Here is a 21,034-nt window from a genome sequence, read left to right as displayed (position 1 = left end):
CTCTCCGCGCCACGAGCTTAGCGATCTGCTGCAGGCGCGCTGCACTTGCACGTTGTGTGCTGTATGGCTCTTCGCGCTCTCGATGATGTCCTTAGACGCGCCTGTATATGTGTATGCGCGCCGCGCGTGTATCGCGACTCTCTGTACATAAGTCTGCTGCTGCTGCGGTGTGTGTATGTGTGTGTAAGGACGACCCCCTATAATACCGCCTACCTTCCACTCGCGCGCTCCTTTTTCCTTCGTTTATATACGGTATGGTACTGAATATACGCATGATCGCGTGTACGCTGCTCTGTGCACTCGTGCATTCGCGCGATTGTCCGCGTGTTCGAACCTTATGAGCGCGCGCGCCCGAGAGCATGTTCCTGTCCGCGTTTGATCTGTCGGCTTGAGAAACGATGTACAAAAAAAATATCATCCTCGAGAAGAATTACTTGGAAATTTTTCTCTTTCGCAAAACCTGCGTGCGGTTCTTATCCACTGCCGCTGCATGGCACATCACAATCATAGATATCAACCGATCTTTACATTTTTTGCCCGTTCAAAGAATGCCAAGGTTGCGCTAAATTTCAACCTACGGGTCTACCTCGAAAGGCGAACTTTATCAAGCCATTAATTTAGTGCTCATTTATGTAAGTTTCGATATTGCTAAGCAATGTCAAACAAAATAAGCAGAACGATGAACGTCTAGAAAGTTCAAGTAGATCAAGTACGCTCGCACTTTGAAATCATCAAAAAAAGTCTTCTTCTACGGTTCGAATCTCTCTCAAGATCATTTGCGAATTACGTCCGCGACGGCACCGCACATTTAAAATCAAAGGCTACGGCTTTTATTATACAAATCGAAATGGAGATGTCTATCGCGATGATCATCCATTATATACCAGCATTATATACATTGTAAACATGAATTCGAGACCATAATTTTTTTTCTTTACTCGGTGAGCTCTATTTTTTTTTCCTCCTCGTCGTTATCAAGTCGCTAAAACCAACAATTATAGCGTGCAAGTGCTGTGTGTTGTATACAGGTGTACGATATATACCGCGCGCGTGTCTATGCAAGCTTAGTTTCGCTCGCGCGATATAATACTTCTTTTGGCATGCTTATGTCATAATTATTTTATCGCGCGTAAGATTAGGCCTATATGAATTTCACTCTCTTCTGCTTATAATCATAGTCCGTGCATAATTGATGATACTCAACAATAATATCAAGTGAAAGTATCATATAGACCAGGCGTATGTGTGTATATGGCATGGAAAAAAACAATAGGAAGTTTGCATGAATATACAATGAAAAATTGGAAAAGACAATGCGCGGATAGTCCTCGTTGAAAATTTCAAGCGTACGACACACGGTCAACCTGTCACAATTTACGTTTCCATATGTCACACAAATGTTTGTGTTTACGTTTTTCCCTCAAACATTACTTCACTTTTTATTTGCATAATTGTTATACTCGTGTAAAGCTGACATTGTAATTGTTCGAAAGTGTTTATAAGAATTTCTCAATCGCTATTAATAATACATCTTCATATAAATTCATTTAGCCACAATCTGGGTAATTATGTAGAATTTATGATAAAATAAATTGCTCCGTGATTTGAAAACAGTATCGGATTCAAATGAGCAGATTAGAGCGTAAGGATAATTTGATGTAGCTTTAGCTGCATTTTCAACATTCCGGCCGTTGCTCGAGTTGCATGATGAAAATAGACAAGCCGTGCTCGTTATATTATCGAGCTATATGCCACAATTAAAGCGAATATAGACGTATTATTTCTCCTTCTGATAACGTTGCATTATGTGCCGTGGTTTCAAAAAGGAATTGTAACCAAGTGCCTTTCCAGCTGCTTTTGTAATTTTTTTTCTTATCGTCCTTTTTTTCGTTGAAGATCTGACTTCGTTATGTCATTAATTTTTTAACTGATGGGCTAGTTGTTTGTTAAAATAAAAATTAGACTAGTATACTGTGGATTATTTTGTGGTTTCAAGGCAATTCAAAATGTATATCTAACAACGTTCGCGGTTCAATTACTCAACTTAGTCGCCTCGAGTAGCACTAATTTTCATACAAGATACATGTGATTCTCGACGTTGACTAATAACTTTTCCGATAGCGTACCAATTGTACCATTTCTCAACCCAACAATTAATGAACAAAATTAAAAACTACTCGGATCCGTATAAGTTTGCGTCCCACTTAGTGTCAGTGCAGAGGTACTTTTAATTATTTCTATGAATGCAAATAGCCGAGCGATGCAAAGAGCGCTTAATATATGATAGATACACTCGCGCTGGTATATGTTTACTTTCAATTTCCGGTTTAGCGCGATACCGCAAGGTCACCACGATTCCGACTATGCGCGCAGCCTGTGCGCAGTCTTTTTTTACAACTCGAAAGTACAGATTTTTCTTCTGGTTGCACTGCTGCACTTACAGGTATGTGTTATATGCGCGCAAGGTTGATTGCTACACTTCCATACAAGCGCGCGGCTCATGTTTATATGTAAACACTTGAAGCTAATGTCTAGTTCATGCGCCATTATCGGGGCGATTTATTATCAAAAAATGAGGTCTTTAATGAATGACCGCTGTTGTTGTTGTGTGCTTTACTATTCTTACAGTACAATAGAGTTATGGAAGAACGGTATAATTGAGCTGCGAAGATGGAAAAAGGTTTTTTCCTTCATTTTTTGCTCCATTGAACGCCAACGACTGCGGCGTGATACAAAAATGAACGGTTTTAAACGCACCGCTACTACATCTCTTGCGTGAGGGTTTCTTGTGAAATATCATATGAGCGACGGGAGCTACTGCTGTTTCTGCCTCTTGTATTCTTGTGAACGGTGGCAGCTTTTCATTAGCGCTTCTAATTTCACGTTTTTTATTTTAATTGTTACTCGCTATATAGTCGCAAGAGACGTGTCGTCCCCTTTGTTATTGTATGCGCAAAGTAATGTGCGAAGTTGTTCAAATGTCTCATATTTCTTCACGTAAAATAATTGCAATAGGATGGAAAATTGAACTTGATGAGGCTTTGAGAGCGAGATGGATTTATGTTGCTCTCCTCCGCTGAACGCGCATTCAAACGAGTTTCGCAAATGGATGAGCAGCAGCAGCTCTTTTGAAAAGTTTGCACGATCGTGTGGCTATTGTACGTACCGCTTCCTCAGTTGATTCGCATTCAACAATCCATCTTGTTTATTTCCGATGAAAATCCATATTCATAAATGACTCTTCGTCTATCGAAATAATTATTTTGAAATCTCGCTCGAGGCCAAGAAAAACTGTTTGCTTTAAATTTTTTTCCCCTTCTCAGATAAGCTACTTTATAGAATACGATGCAGCCAAGTTGCCGAACGCGACCTGACCGCGTTGAATTGCTCAAAAGAATCACAAAAACCACTGACTACAGTATGCCCATTATTTTAAATTCGTTTGCAAAACTTTCTCCCTCCCTCTCTCTCTATTTCTCGGGCAAATGAATTGACAATTTATTCGTGGGAACAATTTCAAGAGTGACAAGTACACTTGCCGAGTATTTTCTCATGTATATTTACTTTTTTTTGCTCACTTGCATACAACTATTCCACTGTTTTGTCTGCCACCGTCATTACATCTACCTCAACAACAACTTAAATGCGCAATAACAAATTATCACTAGAAAAAAGCGATTACGTCTTTTTAGATGAGGACGATTAACAAAATATGTAAACAAAACGATGCACACGAAAATGTCAAATTACATAAGTGATCGATTGATTTATGTATGCAATTAAATAATTATCACCTCATGACGATAGTTATGAGGAAACCGAAAGAACGTGTTTGTGTATTTGTAGATTTTTTGGCGATTACTCATCGATCGATCGCGATCGTACGACTGTATACGTACAATTTCATGTGTATTAATTGAACAAAATATTGATCATTCTCGTTAAGTCGAATTAGGAATGCTTAGTTTCGCACGCTTTTTGTTTATCTATCAATTGGGTTGGAATAATTTGTTTGTAAAAGCGCGCTCATGTTTACAATCGAAATCGTATGATTTACTTAAAGTAGCCGTGATTGGAGGCTCGATTTCTACCTACCGCGCCTTTAATCGATTCATCGCAATTTATGGACTGGCGCATACTTTTTCTAAGTTATTTGACAAGGGGGGCATTTATCAAAAATACGTTTTTTAATCGTTGTTAAAAATTTTCCCTCTTAGTCTAATATTGTTTGTACGAGAATGTACAGATTTAATCTATGATCGTAAATTTTCAGTCACCAAATTTAATTTATTGATTAAGAAAACACTACAGTTTTTGATAATTATAAAATACATGTATAATAACATGGAATGATCTAAAGAAAAATGTCCTTTCGCTTTATTTCTTTGACTAAGCTAATGATTAATTTTTATATACAAAAATATGAGCATACGAAAAAATGGTAATGATTTACAATCGTCTTCAAATAACGCAAAATACGAGTAATTATCGAGTATATAGAACTTCAATGGAAAAAATATTCAAAACTTAAAATGCACGCGTGACGTGCATTTACATTTTTTTTCATTCTCTCTTCGCTACTATATAGACAAAAGCGCACTCGACGTTGCATTGGCAAAAATTGTATGGCGTCCGCGTGACTCGTGAACGTTAATAAAAATAATGCGCACAGAAATCGCATGCAAAGTGCGTGACTAGAATCGTTCATCGTCACGCGTGTACTGTAACATACATTTAATTTTTTTTTTCAACAATTTGTGATCTTATTTTGCGCACTTATCGATTTGTAAATAAGTGAATATGAATGATGTACATTTTAACGAATGATTTCTTGGATTCTTCTAGCTTGTGAAAATTATTTATAATAAATTTTTATCAAATAGCTTAAATATTCTATTCTTAAAGTGTAAATAATAAAATTTAAATTACCCGAACAAATATTTTAGCTCAAAATTTAAGCTCGTCGTATGGTGAAATTAATATTATCCCTGGTAGAATAATCTTTTCAATGTTTCATGGACATATAATGTTTGACTTAATACAATTATTTTAACTTTCTCACTCGCAGATTTACAGATAAAGGTACTAACCATCTAGTGGAGAAGACTTCAATTATGTTATGCTGTGCATTTCAACCAGGGGTAATTCAATTTTTTCCGTAGATATCATTAATGATTTTTGAAAGCTACTATCTCAATCATAATTTTACAAATATATTGAACACGATTTAAGTTCAAAATTTCAAGTGACTACAGAAACTATACACATGGTGAAAATGTAATTATAAGTAATGAATATTTTGTCTTAAATTATTGTAATTGACTAAATATTTCGTCAGCGTATTTTCAATGTCAAGGCAAAACCATTGCAGCCAACAAGCGTGAGATCTGACTAAAAACAACAGTACACAAAAATTTAATCTACGATGCTCGATTGGTAATCTAAAATCACAAAGCTTATAAAGACAACATAATAATAAAGACTCTACAATCGCTGCGACATTCGGATGAACCCTTGAAATACTTTTGTATTACCTCTCAGTTATCTGAATATTTAACATGTAACACGCAATGCATCGATTAAGCAATAAATATTCGATTGCATCGCGTTATTTATGCACGGATAAAGATTGGAATCAGCGTTCGCAAGGAGATCATCGCGATCGTCGGCCAAATCGTTCGTCATACCGCCACTGTGCTGGGCGCTAATCTGCCGTACTCGCTCGCCTTGGCCCCCGAGCTGCTGGCCGCAGCTGCTGTTGCTGGGCTGCTGCTACTTGGCTTTCCTCGATGGTGAACCTCGATGGCGTGCATCACGTCTCGGTAGACTAGCGGCTTCGTCAGATTCGACAGCAAAAAGTCCAGATGCGAGAAGCGGTCGTGCTGCACCTCTTTGCCCTCGGCTATCTTCAGCCTCGACATCAACGCGTGCACATCCTGATGATTTTTTCGTTATAATGCACAATTAACGCTTCTTTGTTTTTTTTTTTTTATATTCAGAGAAGCAAGTCTCTCATATATATTGAAGATAATTAGATTTGACGCGGAACTGCGCTGCTATATTTACCTCTTTAGTTGTGTATGCGTCGTTCATCCCGTAATAAAGGACGAACGGTACGGTGATTTTCTCGATGGGATATTCCGGTGGTGTGACATTTTTGTAGCGCATGTAATTCCTCTCCGGTCCAAAGTCGTACTGGCGGAATTTTCCTGCGGAATTAAAAACAATTAAAATCAGCTGTGCGTTCGCGGATGTATGAGTTTTAATTAGTTAGCGACAAATTCCTTACCGCTCATCAGAATTTGTCGGTAATGCAGGAGAGTTTCCAGCGACGATCCTTGTGGATAGTGTCTCAAAACTTTGTTCATCACGTTCTGCAATTGAAACGTGATATCACATTAGCTTATGTGTTGAATTTTATTTCATTTTAACTAAACTTGCATTCGAACGACTGCTTACCATATGAAAGGCATCGAAGCTACTGGACTTGAGTAATCCAGCACTGCTCAAAGCAAACTTTTGGCACAATATCTCTATTTTCGGCGTCTGACAAATGGTCGCGTAGAGGCCGAGAAGGGTCGGATTCCTGGGGAAAACTTCGTTAATTCCCAAGGCTTTCAGCGTTTTCTGAAATGTAAAGCACGTGCACATTAATCTTGACTGATTTCAAAAGACGTCCGTCCTAAATTCACACTCGAGTACATACTTTGCGCAGCGTTATTTTTCAGTCACTTTTTTTCTATCTCCAAAGCAACTGTCAATCACAGAGCCATGCAAATGCATCGCGGCGTCGTATAAAGACGCGCGCGCGCGCAGTTTAATGGCATTCCCCGAACAATAAAGAAGTCGCATTCGTGTACCGTGACATAAATCATAATATATGAGAGAGTACATGCTTGCGTACACACCTGCAACTGCTTTCCATATCGCACGACCATCGTGTTCACCGGGCCCGGCAGCAGATGCGTGAATATGGCGATGGGCGCGAACGAGACGACGATCTCGACCTTGGCATTGTACTCGGGCTTCAAGGACAACAGGACCAGCGCCATGGTCGTGCCCATCGAGTGGCCGACCATCGACAATTTCTTTTGCCCAGTGGCGGTAAGGACGTAATCGATCGTCGCCGGCATGTCGTACATACCGGATTCGTGCCAGCTATACGTAAAAAGTAGAAAAAAAGAGAGAACGATTTTTACCTCAGCCTCAAGGAAAAACGGATGTATGCGTTCGTGGCTTTTATGGTGCAAGAATCGATTTTATTTCGGAGCTAAAACTCTCGGTGAAATTCTCGGAAAATCTACTTGGCATATTTTAATTTCATACTTCGTCCGAGCCGAGCGTCACTCTAAAATGTTGCTTACCTTTATGCAACAATGTTTCGCATTCGGCGAAACACTTCAACTCGAGATAAGCGATATGATATGCTAATTCCAAAGACCAATTGGCTTGCGCAAATTGAGCCTTTAATATCAGGTCTTCGTCGTTTGCTATTTGTGCCAAAGATGCACGTCATGGTTAGTTACTATTTTCAAGGATAAACGATCGGTATTACCCAATATAGTCAGTAAAATAAAATTGCTCTCGACGCAAACGAACCTTTGGACCGTCCGGCGCGCATGTACGAGCGCGCGTGCAATTTTATGGACACTCGCGTGGAGAACAATCTTAATGAAAAATAATTGTGACACGCGCGCTTTACGAAAGCGAATAGTTTCAGGTATCATAACGATAATGGTGACATATTTAAGCGTTGCATAAAAGTTATTTTGAGCCATTTTTCTATCTATATGTTAATGGCCTGACGTAAATCATTTTTGCAAGATTTTCTTATTACAAAAAAATTGTCATCGTTAGCATTTCATTTTCTTTGTATCCGAAATTTTGTTACATACCTGAATCGCCAAAATTTAGAGTCCTTGGGGGTCAATCGTTTGTGGCGTCTACCGTAAAAATTTCCTCTCGTGTTCATGAACCAAACGTCGTAGCCCGCGTCTACCAGCATGAATGCTAAAAATTCCATGCACACAAAATAAACAATGATTCGAAGCACGAAATTGAAATAAAGCAATGCAAAAATTACCTAGATCTTCGCTGGGACCGCGCAGTACCCAAATGTCGGATGCTGCCAGAAGCCCGTGCACCATGAGAACAACCGGCTTATTGGCTGCGGGCGGCTTTTTCGGACTTCCGGGCATCCTGTGTATGGTCAAGATATACCCATCCGAAGTCGTGACATTGTACTCCTCGGCGTAATATCCTGTCGATCGAACGAGATCGATCTGTAATTTTTCAATGAAAACTCGTCAGTGTGCAATTACGCGCGGTAAATTATGATGGGTGAAATCAATTACCGCGCCGAGCCGCGTCCAAAAAGTCTACCGCATACCTTTTTGGACAGTAACGAGACACCTCGCAATCACTTCAAATCCGGACCGCATAAGTGCAAAGATCGCGGAAAATGATAAGACGCGCGCGCGGTGGTGTGTTATAGACGTCGGAGAACTAATAAGCTACTTTCGAATATCATTTATTATTAATACATTTCATAAGGCCTCGGAACCAAACAAACTTTAATTGCCTACACGTGTTTTACCGGTTAGAAGATCAATTTAACGCTTCCAGATTACCGTAAGCTATTTCTGGTCATTTTAAATTCGCGTGCATTATACGAGTTTCGTCATTAGTGAAGGATGCGCGTCGTGCTGCGAGCGAGCGCGCGCGATGTATAAATTTAATGAAGTTTTTATCGCACGGGTTCGCAATTTTTGGGAAAAGCAAAAAATGCACACGACGCCTAGTCGGCTTAATATTAGAATCGACGTTATAAAAGTGCATTTGTACGCAAATAGCATCGCGATTCACCATGTTTTTATGATTTTTACGCTCCCTAGTGATTTGAATAACGCGTGGAGCGTTGAGCATTGACCGGGATACATTTAAAAAGAAAAAAAAAGATTAATAATAAAGCTTATTATGAACGAGTCAGTTTGAAGGTGATGTTTTTTCAAAATCGTTAGTGATTTATATTAAGATGATACTTATTTTTGAAACAATGTATTCATTTTTGATTTCACTTGAAAAATGAATTCACGCAAAAAGTTATTGGCTCGCAATTTCAGTCTAATCAATTCGTTGACGATAAAAAAAATTAGATAGCAGTGCATATAGAACTTCGTTAACTCACAAAAGTTTCTGTTGCGGGCAAGAGCGTCCTCGGCTCCGTCGTGTCCGCCACTGCTGCCGTCGCGATCGTCGTCGTCGTTGCTATTTGTCTCTGAAACTGTCTCCTCGATGCAATTTGATTTTTCGCCGTCGACGATCTTCGGCAAGTCTGGCAAACTCTCGACTCGGCGAGCTGGAGCAACAGCGACATCGATAAGATCGCCACTGCTTGCAATCTCGTACCAAGCAACATCTTGTTTCAAGAGAAAGATAGAAAGAGGAAGATAGAGAGAGAGAGGAAAAACAGAGAGAGAGAGAGAGAGAAAAGGGAGAGAGAGAAAGCGAACTTTATAATCTCCTCGTGTGCGCGGCGGCTTGTGCTACTGATGCGGCCGGCGAAATCGTGGTCGTCTTCTGCTTCTCTCTCGCGGTGCGTGCGATGTGCGGGACGACGCGTCAAAGACGGCGCTCGGTTTGTGCCGACAATTAAACGAGCACATAGCTTCCCGATTCGGACGTGGAGAAAAAATACTGTTGACATCTTGCCAGCGGCAGTGCAGCCGCAGCAGCGGCGAGCGGCAATAGCTGCAACAGCAGCGACTGCGGCGGCGGCAACGGCAGCGATGCAGCTCGCTCGCAACAGCAGCAGCAGCAGCTTATCGGCTCGTTTGGAAAATTCATGGTGCCGTTGCACTTAAGCTTTTCCTTGGATTCTGCACGTGCGATCGGCGGCGAAATTCTTCGACGCAGCTGCAGCCACAGCGATATTACGTTGTATTTTATATCGGAAACTGCTTCTTTATATTGAGTTTATGCAAACGTTCGTATATTCATGCAAATCGCGCATCTAGTCTTTTTTGGCTCAATTTTAAACGAATCGGCGCGAAGGAATTTGGTCGCCGCGCGGCCGACCCCAGGCTTATAACTGGACGCGCACTCGGCGGCTTGCGGGTTTAAATTTAAATTCTCGCACTCGCGTTGTCTTGGACGTCGTCGTCTTCGTTCTTCGTTGACAATGGGGTCAACGCACTTGCGTGCATCTATATAGACGCCAATAATCGACACTCTGGCGCTCGTCGCATATAAGTATACACACACGCGCGCACATATATACGAACGTGTGAGTCGATCGAACACAATGTGTATCGTTCGAAAAGAGAGAGAGAGAGAGAGAGAGATGCGCGCTCCGATTTCCACGCGCAACTTAATATACCTATTGTGCCTCGCAATTATGCATGCGAATGATTAATTCGCAATGGCTAATGACACGTAAACATACAGACACAGATAGCTCCGAGGCGCGCGTTCGAACACTGCACAAAATCGCAGCCGCTCGGGCTATTATTTATTTACACAATAACCAACTATCGTCTTTCTATCGTCGGTCAAGCCCTGTCTCATACGCCTCGATTGGAAATATACATTTATAAATGTACGCACACACAAACACACGAAAAAAAAACAGACACACACGCACGAATCAACGGGGGGAGACTACTCGATCGTGCGTGCACGATCAGTGAAGTGTTGACCTGACGCTGGTTCTCGCGAGAGTGCCGGTTCTCGGCGCGGACGTTCGACCATTTGTCACGCACCAGAGAGAAAGAGAGAAAGACGTCTCGTCGTCGTGCTGCTGTTGCTGAAAGCAAACGACAGCGCAGTATATACGGCGTTATAACAGTTGTGCTTGTGCCCCTTGGACGCGCGCGCGACGATCTTCGGCTCTCGCACGCGTCGCCGCGCGATCGGTTTATATATATACGCATGGAGAGCGAGCGAGTGAGAAAAGTTTTCGCGATGGGAATACATACACACGCACGAGAGAGCGACTGGAGAGGGGAATATGGTTACATACCTCGTTCGCTTGGCAAATTTATTTTTATATATTCACGCGCACCACGTGTGTAAGTGTGTATGTGTACACAGGCACACACATGCAAGTGCGATTTGTATATTATGATTAATTACCGCGGAGAGCTATGTGCCATGGCTAAGTGAGCGCGAGCGACCGACCGAGAGAGAAAGATATCGTTTGAACCAAATGGCGCAATTTCGTTGGGGCCGGTTGTTCGCACTTCTAAATATGCAGAATGCACGAATGACTAGCTATATTTATTTACTGGTGTGTAGAACCAACGAGAACATGATTACTTGAAAATGTATTCATATACAAACGAGCGAGATATATGTGTCGAAACGCGCGCCTCGATGTATATTTCCAGTCCCTCTCTCTGTATAGCGTGCATCGTTTGCCAATCAATTTCAAGCGCGCCGAGCACCTAGCACCGAGCTCGCAAAATAACTACTCAATTTTTTGTCCCCAGCGCGAGGCCAAGAGTAAAAATCCTAGAGACTATCACTCGGCGGGCGATCGAGGCGCGCATAGCGAAGAAATTATACAGCGGTAGCAGCCACGCGCAGCGGCGATTGTTTGTATGTATATTTTGCAGCGAGCGAGCGAGAAGAAAATGCATCAGCATCCTGAGCTGCTACTCCACAGCGTAGTTCGAGCTGCCATGCGCTGTGGGTAAGCATATTATAAAAAACATCGTATAAAACATGATTTACGCATACACGTGATGATGATTGCGGAGAAAGCCTAAAAAGCGAGATACCGACGTCAATCCCTCTCTCCACGCCGCGGAGTTTCGGTATGACGTCGTTGGTTGTCTTCGTCGCCCAATGATCGCTATATAACCGATGGAATGCAAAATAATACGTATTTAAAAAAAAAACGCGTTTTCGCATGAAAATCTTGTAACTCATATACGTGGTAAATATATAATAATATGAGAAGAAGCCCAAAAACTGACACGAGATTGCGCGAGCGCGCGCGTGATTGTGCGTGGATATAATGTTTGCGTCGTCGAGCTGCCATTGCGAGTCGTCGTCGTCGTCGTAGTTCCGGAGCCATTCAACTGCGGGGTATCCGGCATTCCAAGCTGGGTCAGTGCTAATTATAGTCTCCTCTTCTCTTTCTTTCTTTCTTTCGCCTTTTCTTTTCTGCAGGACAAAACGCGCGGGGCGACGCGTACATTGATTTTTGCGCGTATACGAATAAACCAAAGCTCGCGAGGCGAGATTTTCTTTTCATACAAGTATAAATTGCATCCGCGTAACAGGATCGCTGATGATCGATCGTCGCGCGTTTGCTATTCCATTGTGCACCGCCGATACAGTTACATGTAGAGAGCACATAATTGTCTCGAGCACCGATGCACCGATTTGCTGCGCGGTTCTATATTCACTCAATCGAAATAATTATAAAATCGGTACTTCCGATCGAGTTAGTAATAATTATCAAATAACTATTTATTTTCACTTTTGTCACACACGCATACGCACGACACGGCTTTACGTAATACACATAACGATTTGAGACGCGTGTCGTCGTCCACACGCGGATACATATCTACTCACGCAAAAAACGAAAGTTACGGGTTATAATTTTTCTGCTCCAGATTTTCGCGCTCGCGCGCACGTCATCGCGCGGTGTGTGTGCATTGCACGTCCGTCTCACCAATCAAGGGATCATTGCCATTTGCTGCTAAAGAATTGTAAACAAAATACCACACATCAATGGGACGATTTTTTTTAAACTTATGTATTTCTTTCTTTTCCTTTAGCAAATTTCGACGCGGAACGAAAGTGATTTATGATACGGCGTTTTATTAACTTCACTCGAAAGCTATTTTATGTGACATGTGCGCCATGAAACTTTACGATAGCACAGTATCATCGCGTGTAACGGTTGGTCACTCTCGGCCATGTCTCGATTATTGATGTACAGTTATATATCGACCTTGACCTCGACCGTGTGCAAACAAACACATACACACATTGTAAGCTGTGTAAACTTAAATTCGCTTCTTCTGCTTCTTGTAATCAACATATTGGGTGGCGCGCGGATTCTTTTATTTTAAATCGCTTGGTCGAGCAGCTGATAATGTAAGGCAATTTCACCGAAACGCCTTGCGCCACGCATTCATTACTGTGCTATTCCAGTGTGTCGAGATGCAGCGACATTTTTTTGTATTGCAAGTCGCGAAACGGCAAATCTTGCACTTATGGCAGTCGTTCAACCCAGACTTATAGAAAAAAGAACCGCAAAGAAGAGAACTGTAGAAATGCAGAGAATGAGAGAAGAAGCGAAACCTCAAAATTAGCAACTCGACGATTTGTGAATGGAATATTTGTACGTTATACTTATGAATATTTAAATTTTTCATTGTTTATTTCCTTCGTAACTCGTGTTCGATACAGGATCTCATATCTTTGTTGAATGATCGACTGAATAAAAAAAAGGATGTGCGCCTGCATCGTTGACGCATTTTCAAATCTTCCGCTGCGCTAAAAATTAAAATTTTTTATCAAATTACTTTTTATAATTGATGTTCCAATTTTAGCAAAAAGTTAATTATGATATTACAGGAACCAAACACAATCAGAGATGCGGAAAAAAGTATATACGTATAGTACATACAACAAAAATAAAATTTATAGATGTGAAATCATAAAGATAAATTATCAAAAAGTTGGGTAATAAAACCTTATACAGTCTTTCTATATGACGATTAGACTAGATAACATTTCACATCATAAATAAAAGATTTTAATTATGTCTAACTTAGCTTTTCCCAGCATATATTAAAATGAAAATTCAGAGTTCTGAGCTAATTAGCTGCCTGATGTATGAGCTAAACTTACTCTTACATGTATGCAGGGACGTCAACTGAAAGGCTTAGTTATTTAAAGTAACGTTAATTTTACAGGAAATATTAACTTGATTTTAAATTAAATGCCTGAATTAAACTGTATCAAAAAATAATTTAATTATATTGTAACCAACAAATGCATTCATAGATTATTTTAATATAATTTAATAATAAGTTTCAACTCAAGTCTTATACATTGGTTTGGCTTCTACATTACCGGTTGGTCCGTAATTACAAACTAAAAATTGTCGGTTCAATTTTCCATCTTTGTATCTAACGACTCCGCAACCTATTTTCGTTGTTTCAGCCCAAACGACTTGAGAGTAATGACCATACTTTGGATCATACCTAAAAAAATAGATGTTTTGATAAAATGCCATTCTTAAAATAAAAAATCTTGTAAGCTATACTTACTTGTACTTCGAAATATCTTTTTTATTAAAAAACTTTATTTCGTCATACCAACTTTGAACTGGCCGTTCAACGTCCCAATTCTTGACTTCTCTAGTCGAGCCCCAACGATTTAAGTTTTGACCAACTTTATAACGTCCTAGAAATGAAAAATGTTTTTCTATGTTTAATTCAAAAAACATTTTACCTCTGATGATATTGATATTTACCAACGTCACGACAAGGATCGTGCTTGTAATTACAATAATTAGCCCATTGTTGGGCTGAGGCTGCTAATTCATTGTCCCAAGACTTTCCATAGATTAATTGATAAAATTATTATCAGCTTATTAAAAGAATCATTTTTATTAATTATGATAAACATACCAAAAGAGCCATATTTTTTGCTCCTGTTGATCGCCGAAGACTGTTGTGTTTATTAACTATTTTTTGTTTTTCACTATTTGTCAAACCACTACTTATCAACTTTGCACACTGAGGCTTGACATTTTTGGGCTGTCACAAGCATAATATAATGTAATAAATGGTTTTCTTATAAAAAATTAATTTTATATCTTGAGAACACTCACTTTGAATAAACATTTCGGTCTTGCATAAGAAGCTCCAAAAAAAGCTGTAAGACTTATTACTACTATCAATTCATTGATTTTCATAGCGAATATTTGACGACTAAAGGAAGCAAGTCACAGAGGCAACTATCCGCAAATCGTCTATGCCTAAGTGTTTTATAATCATCTGACGGATTGTTCAGTAATCAATACTAAATTGAGGGTTCGTCTCATCGTAATTAGATCCACGTCATATGAATAAATTGATTTATGCCTACGGTGAGTTGTCGGGCAAGGATATATGAGTTATTAAAATAATTACTTATGCTTTAGCAGATTGTTGGCAATGGGGTACACCATCTTTGCCAAAATAAAGATTTTATTTACCGGTACATAATTTTCACAGATAAGACTGGAAGTCGTATCGCCACAAAGTTATAGAAAATTAATTCATTTCGCATACAATGAAACTAACGCATTTAACGTATGCAGATACATGAAATATAATTTCACGTGTGCGATTTCTATTTTATTTTTTCTCGCAAAACATGAAATTCTATTAAAAATCGTTTTATTCTTTATCAATATTATTGTTCAAAGCTATTTAATCATCTCATCTCTCATATTACTATATTTTATACTTTCATGTTTATCCTGTATACGCGTAAATTCGAACTGAAATACAGGATTCTTGATTGATATTGGAACGATTGAATATTGATAAAAAACTAATAGTTGTTATACGTTCTATGCAAAGAATCTCGAGACCTTGCGTAAACCAATTGTGTATGAGCAGGTACATATTTTTAATAGAATTATTACTGGGTATTATTTTCTATCATTATCAAACAAACACTGTATTATTAATGAGTAATTTCCTGATTTCAAATGAATTAAACATTGTTGCATTTTCATAATGTAGAGTTACTTTTGTACATAGCATCATCGATACAATTATTTATCCTTTGCCACTTGCAGATTTATAGATAAATGTACCCGCAAACTAGTGACATAGGCCTAAAGGCTAAAACGGTTAAAAATGGTCTTTATTTCTAAAGTAGCTGTAGAATTTCTAAGATAGTTTTTATAGAAAAATCGCCATAAATAAGCTAATTAATAATACTGTATTTTGAAACATTTTGAAATAATAATTATGTTATGGTCAATAAGCTATTAGAAACGTTGAGAATTTCTATCAGGGTAAGTAATAACTAAAAAAAGATGAAATTTTTAAAAGTACTTTGAAAAAATTTATTTGATGCATAGATATAAAAATTTTTAAATTAATTAGATGAAAATCACGAGTAGCATCCATTCTCTTTTGCTTTATTCTGAATTTTCAAAACTTCCGCTACTTTTAAGTAAATCCTATATCTATCCTGAGCTTTTTTACGCAAGGACGCATTCGTACACTCGATCCCATTTATGGCCTTAGTCGTGACGCCAAAATTATTTTTATTCGGACCAGTGAGCCGAGTTTTAACTCTTTTTTCCCAGTACCAAACGCTTACGTGCATCGAAGTTTTTATATCCTGGGATACCAACTCAGGATTACGAAGCAGTTTATCGCCCATTCCTAAACCCATTGACGCTGCTTTGTAATTAGCTCCCCACGACAATTGAATGTAACCTCGGCCGTGATAATTCTTGTCGGGTAGTCCCACTGAATCTTTGTATTTTCCAGCGCATCTGTTACCTCTTAGACAAGCTAAAAAAAAAAAAATATCTCCTATCAATGATTCAAGCCTCGCAATGAACAGCACGAATTAAGTGTTATTTACCTTGCTCTTCCTTGAACACAAAACCTGCACTTTCAATAAGTAAGTGAGACAACAGCATTGCAGTTTCTTCGCGCGAAAATTTACTGGTAGTTTCTGCGAAGTATTTGTAAACATCACTATTACTTGCTGCGGGGTAGCCCGTTTTCTTTAAAACTTCGTTGAAATCAGTTCTGCTAATAGATGCAGCGCGACTCAGACTTATCAAACACAATAACAGTGCGAATAATTTGATCTCCATTTTATTCGATCACGAAATTTTTTGGAGTTAGAACTAAGAACACAAATTCGCTTCAAATGCATTATAACTATTTTCTTGGTCTACTATTTATACTTCAATCTACGAACTATGATTGTCATGTGCACGTACTCGTAATGATGATCGCGTAGATGTAAAATCCATCTTTGCTGGGTATTCACAGATTGAAAATCAAATCTTGATCAGTCGATAATTCATCACAAAAATTACGAGTGAGGAAACATAGCAGCGAGGAAAACGATGTTAATTTTCATTTTTTTTCAACACGAGTTTCACGCACGTGATTAGCGCTCGCAGTTTTTTTGCTTTCAGAGTTAATGTGCTATGCAACATGGTATATTGTAGGGATAAGTAAAATTAAAATTAATGAGATAAAATAAAAAAATTACGTCAAATTAAAACAGCTTGATGAATAACAATTTATGAAAACTTTGGTAAAATTCTTATGCTAGTAAAAACTTGCATATTACATAATCTTTTGAAAGATGTATCTTACATTATAATGTTAATAATGTTAATCTTACTTATTAAATACACAACCATATTGGAACATAAATCAATAGTTACAGTTTTTTCATACATTTTTACACTTAACTTTGATTATGTCTGATAATATGTATTACATGCTAATACATATACTTAATTTAATATTATATATCGCAGATATAGCTGAATTTACTAAAAACACACATGGCAACTTGATTTTATAATTATACTAAATCATAAATGTTAATTATACAGCATTGCTATTATACGTAAATCTGTTTATTAAATTTAATATCCTATCGTTTAAAAGGACTTTAATATCTTTCGAATATAAAAAGTCCATATGGCTGAATTTCTTGTGTGGCACTGGTTCAACTGTGACGACGTTCGGCAGTTTTTTGGCTAGATCGTAGGGATACTAAACAAAATAATTATTTTTTAGAATATATTTTATGAATTCCGATTATTATTAATAATATTGCGAAAACTTACTGATGGCGAGACCAACGAATCTCCCCTGCCATAAATCAAAGCTACAGGAGCTGCGATTCTTTTTATATTATATGATGGAGGAATTTCGTTTTTGTACCTAGCTAAATTTCTCACCTTTCCGTAATCGTATGCTCTAAAGTCACCTGAAGAGAATGAATGTAAATTTTACAAATTATTTTTATTTTCACCAAGTTTTGGAAATACCCACCGGATATTATATTCTGACTAAAGTGCATCAGCGTTTTGGTGGAAGCTCCCGCCGGAAAATATGAAAATATGTAGGCTAAGAGAGACTGGAAAACAGAATTGACGTAATCGATACAATTTTTTGTTGTTCCAATGTAAAAAGTACGCTCACCAACTCGAGTTGATCCGGATTCGGCCCAGATAAAAGATAAACGAATCCCGCGCAGATTTGTTGCAGTATACTACCGTCGCCGCACGACGCTCTCGCTAGATGAGCGCTGGCAGTAGTGAGTGGAAAAAGTTCATTGATTTTAGCTTTTGTCACCAATTCCTGAAATGTACCGAATAATTTTTTACAGATTAACTTCAAGTCTTAGTAAGTACTAATATGTATAATTTGAAATGTCATTAAGTTTTGAATCATTACTTTGATGAACGGTGAATTTTTTTTTAAAAACGAAATAAATGGACGCATTGGTTCGCGCCAAAATGCCACCGGTGCCAAGCTAATAACCAAATTGATCTTCTGATTGTACTCGGGTCTGGTCGACAGCAATGCGTAACTGATCGTTGTACCCATGGAGTGGCCTACGTACGATAGGTACGACTGATTCGTCTTGTGCAATATGTAGTCGATGGATGTAGGAATATCGTGCATGGCCATTTCGTGATAACTAATTGGGAAAAAGAAGTATCATTATTTAATTTTTATCATGCTCAAATATTCTTAACAACAAACAATAATACAATTTTTTTATCAGATTTATTGCACGAGCTTTTTCAAAGATTTATAACTGCAATAATATTAGTATTCCTTATGAATTATGCAACAAGAAATTTGATTTGATGACTTAATAATCACGAAATGAATTTTTCACACGTATACTCTGTACTAATTTTTCTAAATTAAAGCTCTATTTTTTCGCCGTATGGCTTGCAAGTATCAGAAGTCAAACATTAACTCGTAATAAATTTACCTGAATTGCCAGAATTCTCGATTATATTCGGGCGAGAATCTCTTGTGCGATCGACCATAGGTGTTTCCGCGCACGTTGCCCAACCACACGTCGTAGCCGGCGTCCGCTAGGATGTACGCTAAATGGAATCCAAACAATTCTTCATTTATGACTTGTCGATTGAATAGTTATGTGCGCTTACTTTGAAACGATGTACATAATATTCCCGATAATCAGTTAAACATTTAACGAGCTTAAAAATTCTTGACATTGTCGTTAATAATGATTGTTTAATGCGCGAAAACAGAAGAAGTAAGGGTAATAAAACAATAGAGTTGATCGCCTTGACCGACTAACCGTAACGTTAGGCGTTGTTGGGTATCTAATGACATATCGAAGAACCGTATCGATGATCTTAATGCAATTTGCACGAGTTAGTTAACAATCGATCTCGCGTCAAGACATCGAAATGGAGCACAGTTGGCGAACAATTTTCGCTGCCCCGAGCCGAGTGAAAGGATGAATGAGAATATTGTTATTTGAATTTTAATTGACTTTTGTGAAGGATGCAAATATTAATAGCAACGTTGAGAGAGTAATGCCAATAAAACTGGAAATTCTTTTACACATTTGTCATGCAATGCCTATAAATATAGCTATGTACCGTGTATGCGCATAACTTTTGAATAATTAGATACTTTATCCACAAATTAGAAGTAATCAATATGTGAAACGTAGGATTATAAAAGTCGCGCGTGAACTACATATGATTTATGAATAATTGACAAAAAGCAGCAATTGCTTCTTTGCTCAATTCTAATATTGGCAAATCGGCATATGACGGATTATTATTTCCAGAACTCACCCAGATCTCGATTAGGACCCATGAGGACCCACATGTCCGAAGAGCCGAGCACACCATGCTGCAGAAAAACAACTGGTTTGCCGAAAGCTTGGCGATTACGGGGACTACCTGGAATCCGGTGAATCCGTAACTTGTAACCATCGGCCGTTGTCACTCGATGCTCCTCGGCAGGATATCCGAAATTATTCACTAAAGCTACCTGTGTAAAAAACATCAATGGCTAGCTTATTTCATGAGAGAAAACCTGTGTTGCGTGGTACGTACGAAATCCAGAGCGTGAATGAAGTCTTTGGTAGGATCTACTTGTCTCCCTGTCGTTGTCCAATTTCGACTCCTTGCGTACCGGTCGCGCGCAAATTTTGCCGGTGAAAATGATGCCTCGTCGAAAACGAAAGCTAAACTTTGAACGAAACATAATGACGACAGGTACAAAGTAGCTAACAGCCTAATGTAACTCATTTTTATGAATTATCGGATGTACCGGTACAGAAACAGCAGAATATTTTAACGCGAATTACATCTAATGGTTTTAACTCAAGCTCGTGCACTACCTCAATTTTTAATCAACGACAATATGAATTTACGAATTTCAAAAATTGTCATTCAGTTTCACAGCATAATATCACATGTCTCTTTCATAAAGGTAACTAATGTTTAAAAAAAAAATCAAATTCTTTGGCTGAATTCGTTCAACATTATAAAAAAATCACTATTAACGAACACTTTTGGTCAACCCCAGCCCTCACAAAACATCCAACACGCACACTCAATCAGCACAGGATCTGTCTTACAACAGAAAAGTCCTTTTGCTCATCACCCAAACGAATGTAGCGCCGGACTGAACTAGGAACTTTTTTGACAGCGAGTTAATAGCGCGACGCCTCCGCGTACCTCTGCTCGCGTATCGGAGTTACTCGTGGCCAGTTGTCCTTCGTGTTTTACGATAAGACAATGTGTCTATGAATAAAATCGGTTTTATATCCCCGAGTGCAGCCGACAATGTATTTTACCCATACAAATTGATGACGGATATGAGCGCGCGTGGCGCATGCACACAGAAAAAAGGCGACTTCTTATTGTCGCTCTCGACTTGCTAGGACAACGAGATTATTGTGTGTGTGGCACGAGCTCGAGCTTGCAGCCGACGTAGGCTCTCTCTACCGATCCGGCTGA

The 21,034-nt window shown here is 38.8% G+C and overlaps 4 protein-coding genes across 4 annotated transcripts; all 4 read right to left on the bottom strand.

Annotated features, from left to right (window-relative positions):
- Nucleotides 1-4,360: 4,360 nt before the first annotated feature.
- Nucleotides 4,361-9,621, bottom strand: LOC106650792 (lipase 3-like). Its single transcript, XM_014368993.2, has 8 exons — nt 9,188-9,621; nt 8,084-8,282; nt 7,896-8,010; nt 6,909-7,158; nt 6,460-6,627; nt 6,290-6,374; nt 6,067-6,209; nt 4,361-5,936 (listed from the first exon to the last, which is right to left on the bottom strand). Exons 1-8 carry the CDS (start codon nt 9,416-9,418, stop codon nt 5,682-5,684), a joined length of 1,446 nt encoding a protein of 481 aa, XP_014224479.1. The 5' UTR covers nt 9,419-9,621; the 3' UTR covers nt 4,361-5,681.
- Nucleotides 9,622-14,062: 4,441 nt separating this feature from the next.
- LOC106650824 (venom allergen 5-like) lies at nt 14,063-14,970 on the bottom strand. The gene is made up of 5 exons (XM_014369043.1): nt 14,861-14,970; nt 14,658-14,786; nt 14,501-14,582; nt 14,295-14,430; nt 14,063-14,228 (listed from the first exon to the last, which is right to left on the bottom strand). Exons 1-5 carry the CDS (start codon nt 14,942-14,944, stop codon nt 14,063-14,065), a joined length of 597 nt encoding a protein of 198 aa, XP_014224529.1. The 5' UTR covers nt 14,945-14,970.
- A 1,167-nt stretch (nt 14,971-16,137) lies between these two features.
- On the bottom strand, nt 16,138-16,978 carry LOC106650823 (endochitinase At2g43610-like). Its single transcript, XM_014369042.2, has 2 exons — nt 16,621-16,978; nt 16,138-16,547 (listed from the first exon to the last, which is right to left on the bottom strand). Exons 1-2 carry the CDS (start codon nt 16,856-16,858, stop codon nt 16,138-16,140), a joined length of 648 nt encoding a protein of 215 aa, XP_014224528.1. The 5' UTR covers nt 16,859-16,978.
- Nucleotides 16,979-17,552: 574 nt separating this feature from the next.
- LOC106650822 (lipase 3-like) lies at nt 17,553-20,526 on the bottom strand. Its single transcript, XM_014369041.2, has 8 exons — nt 20,126-20,526; nt 19,862-20,060; nt 19,018-19,135; nt 18,468-18,714; nt 18,213-18,371; nt 18,063-18,147; nt 17,855-17,997; nt 17,553-17,780 (listed from the first exon to the last, which is right to left on the bottom strand). Exons 1-8 carry the CDS (start codon nt 20,318-20,320, stop codon nt 17,610-17,612), a joined length of 1,317 nt encoding a protein of 438 aa, XP_014224527.1. The 5' UTR covers nt 20,321-20,526; the 3' UTR covers nt 17,553-17,609.
- Between the last annotated feature and the right edge of the window lie 508 nt (nt 20,527-21,034).

Source organism: Trichogramma pretiosum, unplaced genomic scaffold (assembly GCF_000599845.2).
Source record: "Trichogramma pretiosum strain Unisexual culture from Peru unplaced genomic scaffold, Tpre_2.0 scaffold19, whole genome shotgun sequence".
In the NCBI taxonomy this organism is placed as follows: domain Eukaryota; kingdom Metazoa; phylum Arthropoda; class Insecta; order Hymenoptera; family Trichogrammatidae; genus Trichogramma; species Trichogramma pretiosum.
Note: the sequence above shows the minus strand (reverse complement) of the source record. Positions and strands in the feature narration are given on the sequence as shown.

Coding starts and splice junctions, on each gene's coding strand:
- LOC106650792 (XM_014368993.2), bottom strand. CDS start 9,418: ATGTTGCTTGGTACGAGATTGCAAGCAGTGGCGATCTTATCGATGTCG. Junction 6,628..6,908: donor GATATGGAAAGCAGTTGCAG/GTGTGTACGCAA, acceptor TTTACATTTCAG/AAAACGCTGAAAGCCTTGGG. Junction 5,937..6,066: donor ACGCATACACAACTAAAGAG/GTAAATATAGCA, acceptor AAAAATCATCAG/GATGTGCACGCGTTGATGTC.
- LOC106650824 (XM_014369043.1), bottom strand. CDS start 14,944: ATGAAAATCAATGAATTGATAGTAGTAATAAGTCTTACAGCTTTTTTT. Junction 14,431..14,500: donor CGATCCTTGTCGTGACGTTG/GTAAATATCAAT, acceptor TTTCATTTCTAG/GACGTTATAAAGTTGGTCAA. Junction 14,229..14,294: donor AAAGATATTTCGAAGTACAA/GTAAGTATAGCT, acceptor CTATTTTTTTAG/GTATGATCCAAAGTATGGTC.
- LOC106650823 (XM_014369042.2), bottom strand. CDS start 16,858: ATGGAGATCAAATTATTCGCACTGTTATTGTGTTTGATAAGTCTGAGT. Junction 16,548..16,620: donor TGTGTTCAAGGAAGAGCAAG/GTAAATAACACT, acceptor TTTTTTTTTTAG/CTTGTCTAAGAGGTAACAGA.
- LOC106650822 (XM_014369041.2), bottom strand. CDS start 20,320: ATGAGTTACATTAGGCTGTTAGCTACTTTGTACCTGTCGTCATTATGT. Junction 20,061..20,125: donor TCATTCACGCTCTGGATTTC/GTACGTACCACG, acceptor TTTTTTACACAG/GTAGCTTTAGTGAATAATTT. Junction 17,998..18,062: donor TAGTCAGAATATAATATCCG/GTGGGTATTTCC, acceptor CATTCTCTTCAG/GTGACTTTAGAGCATACGAT.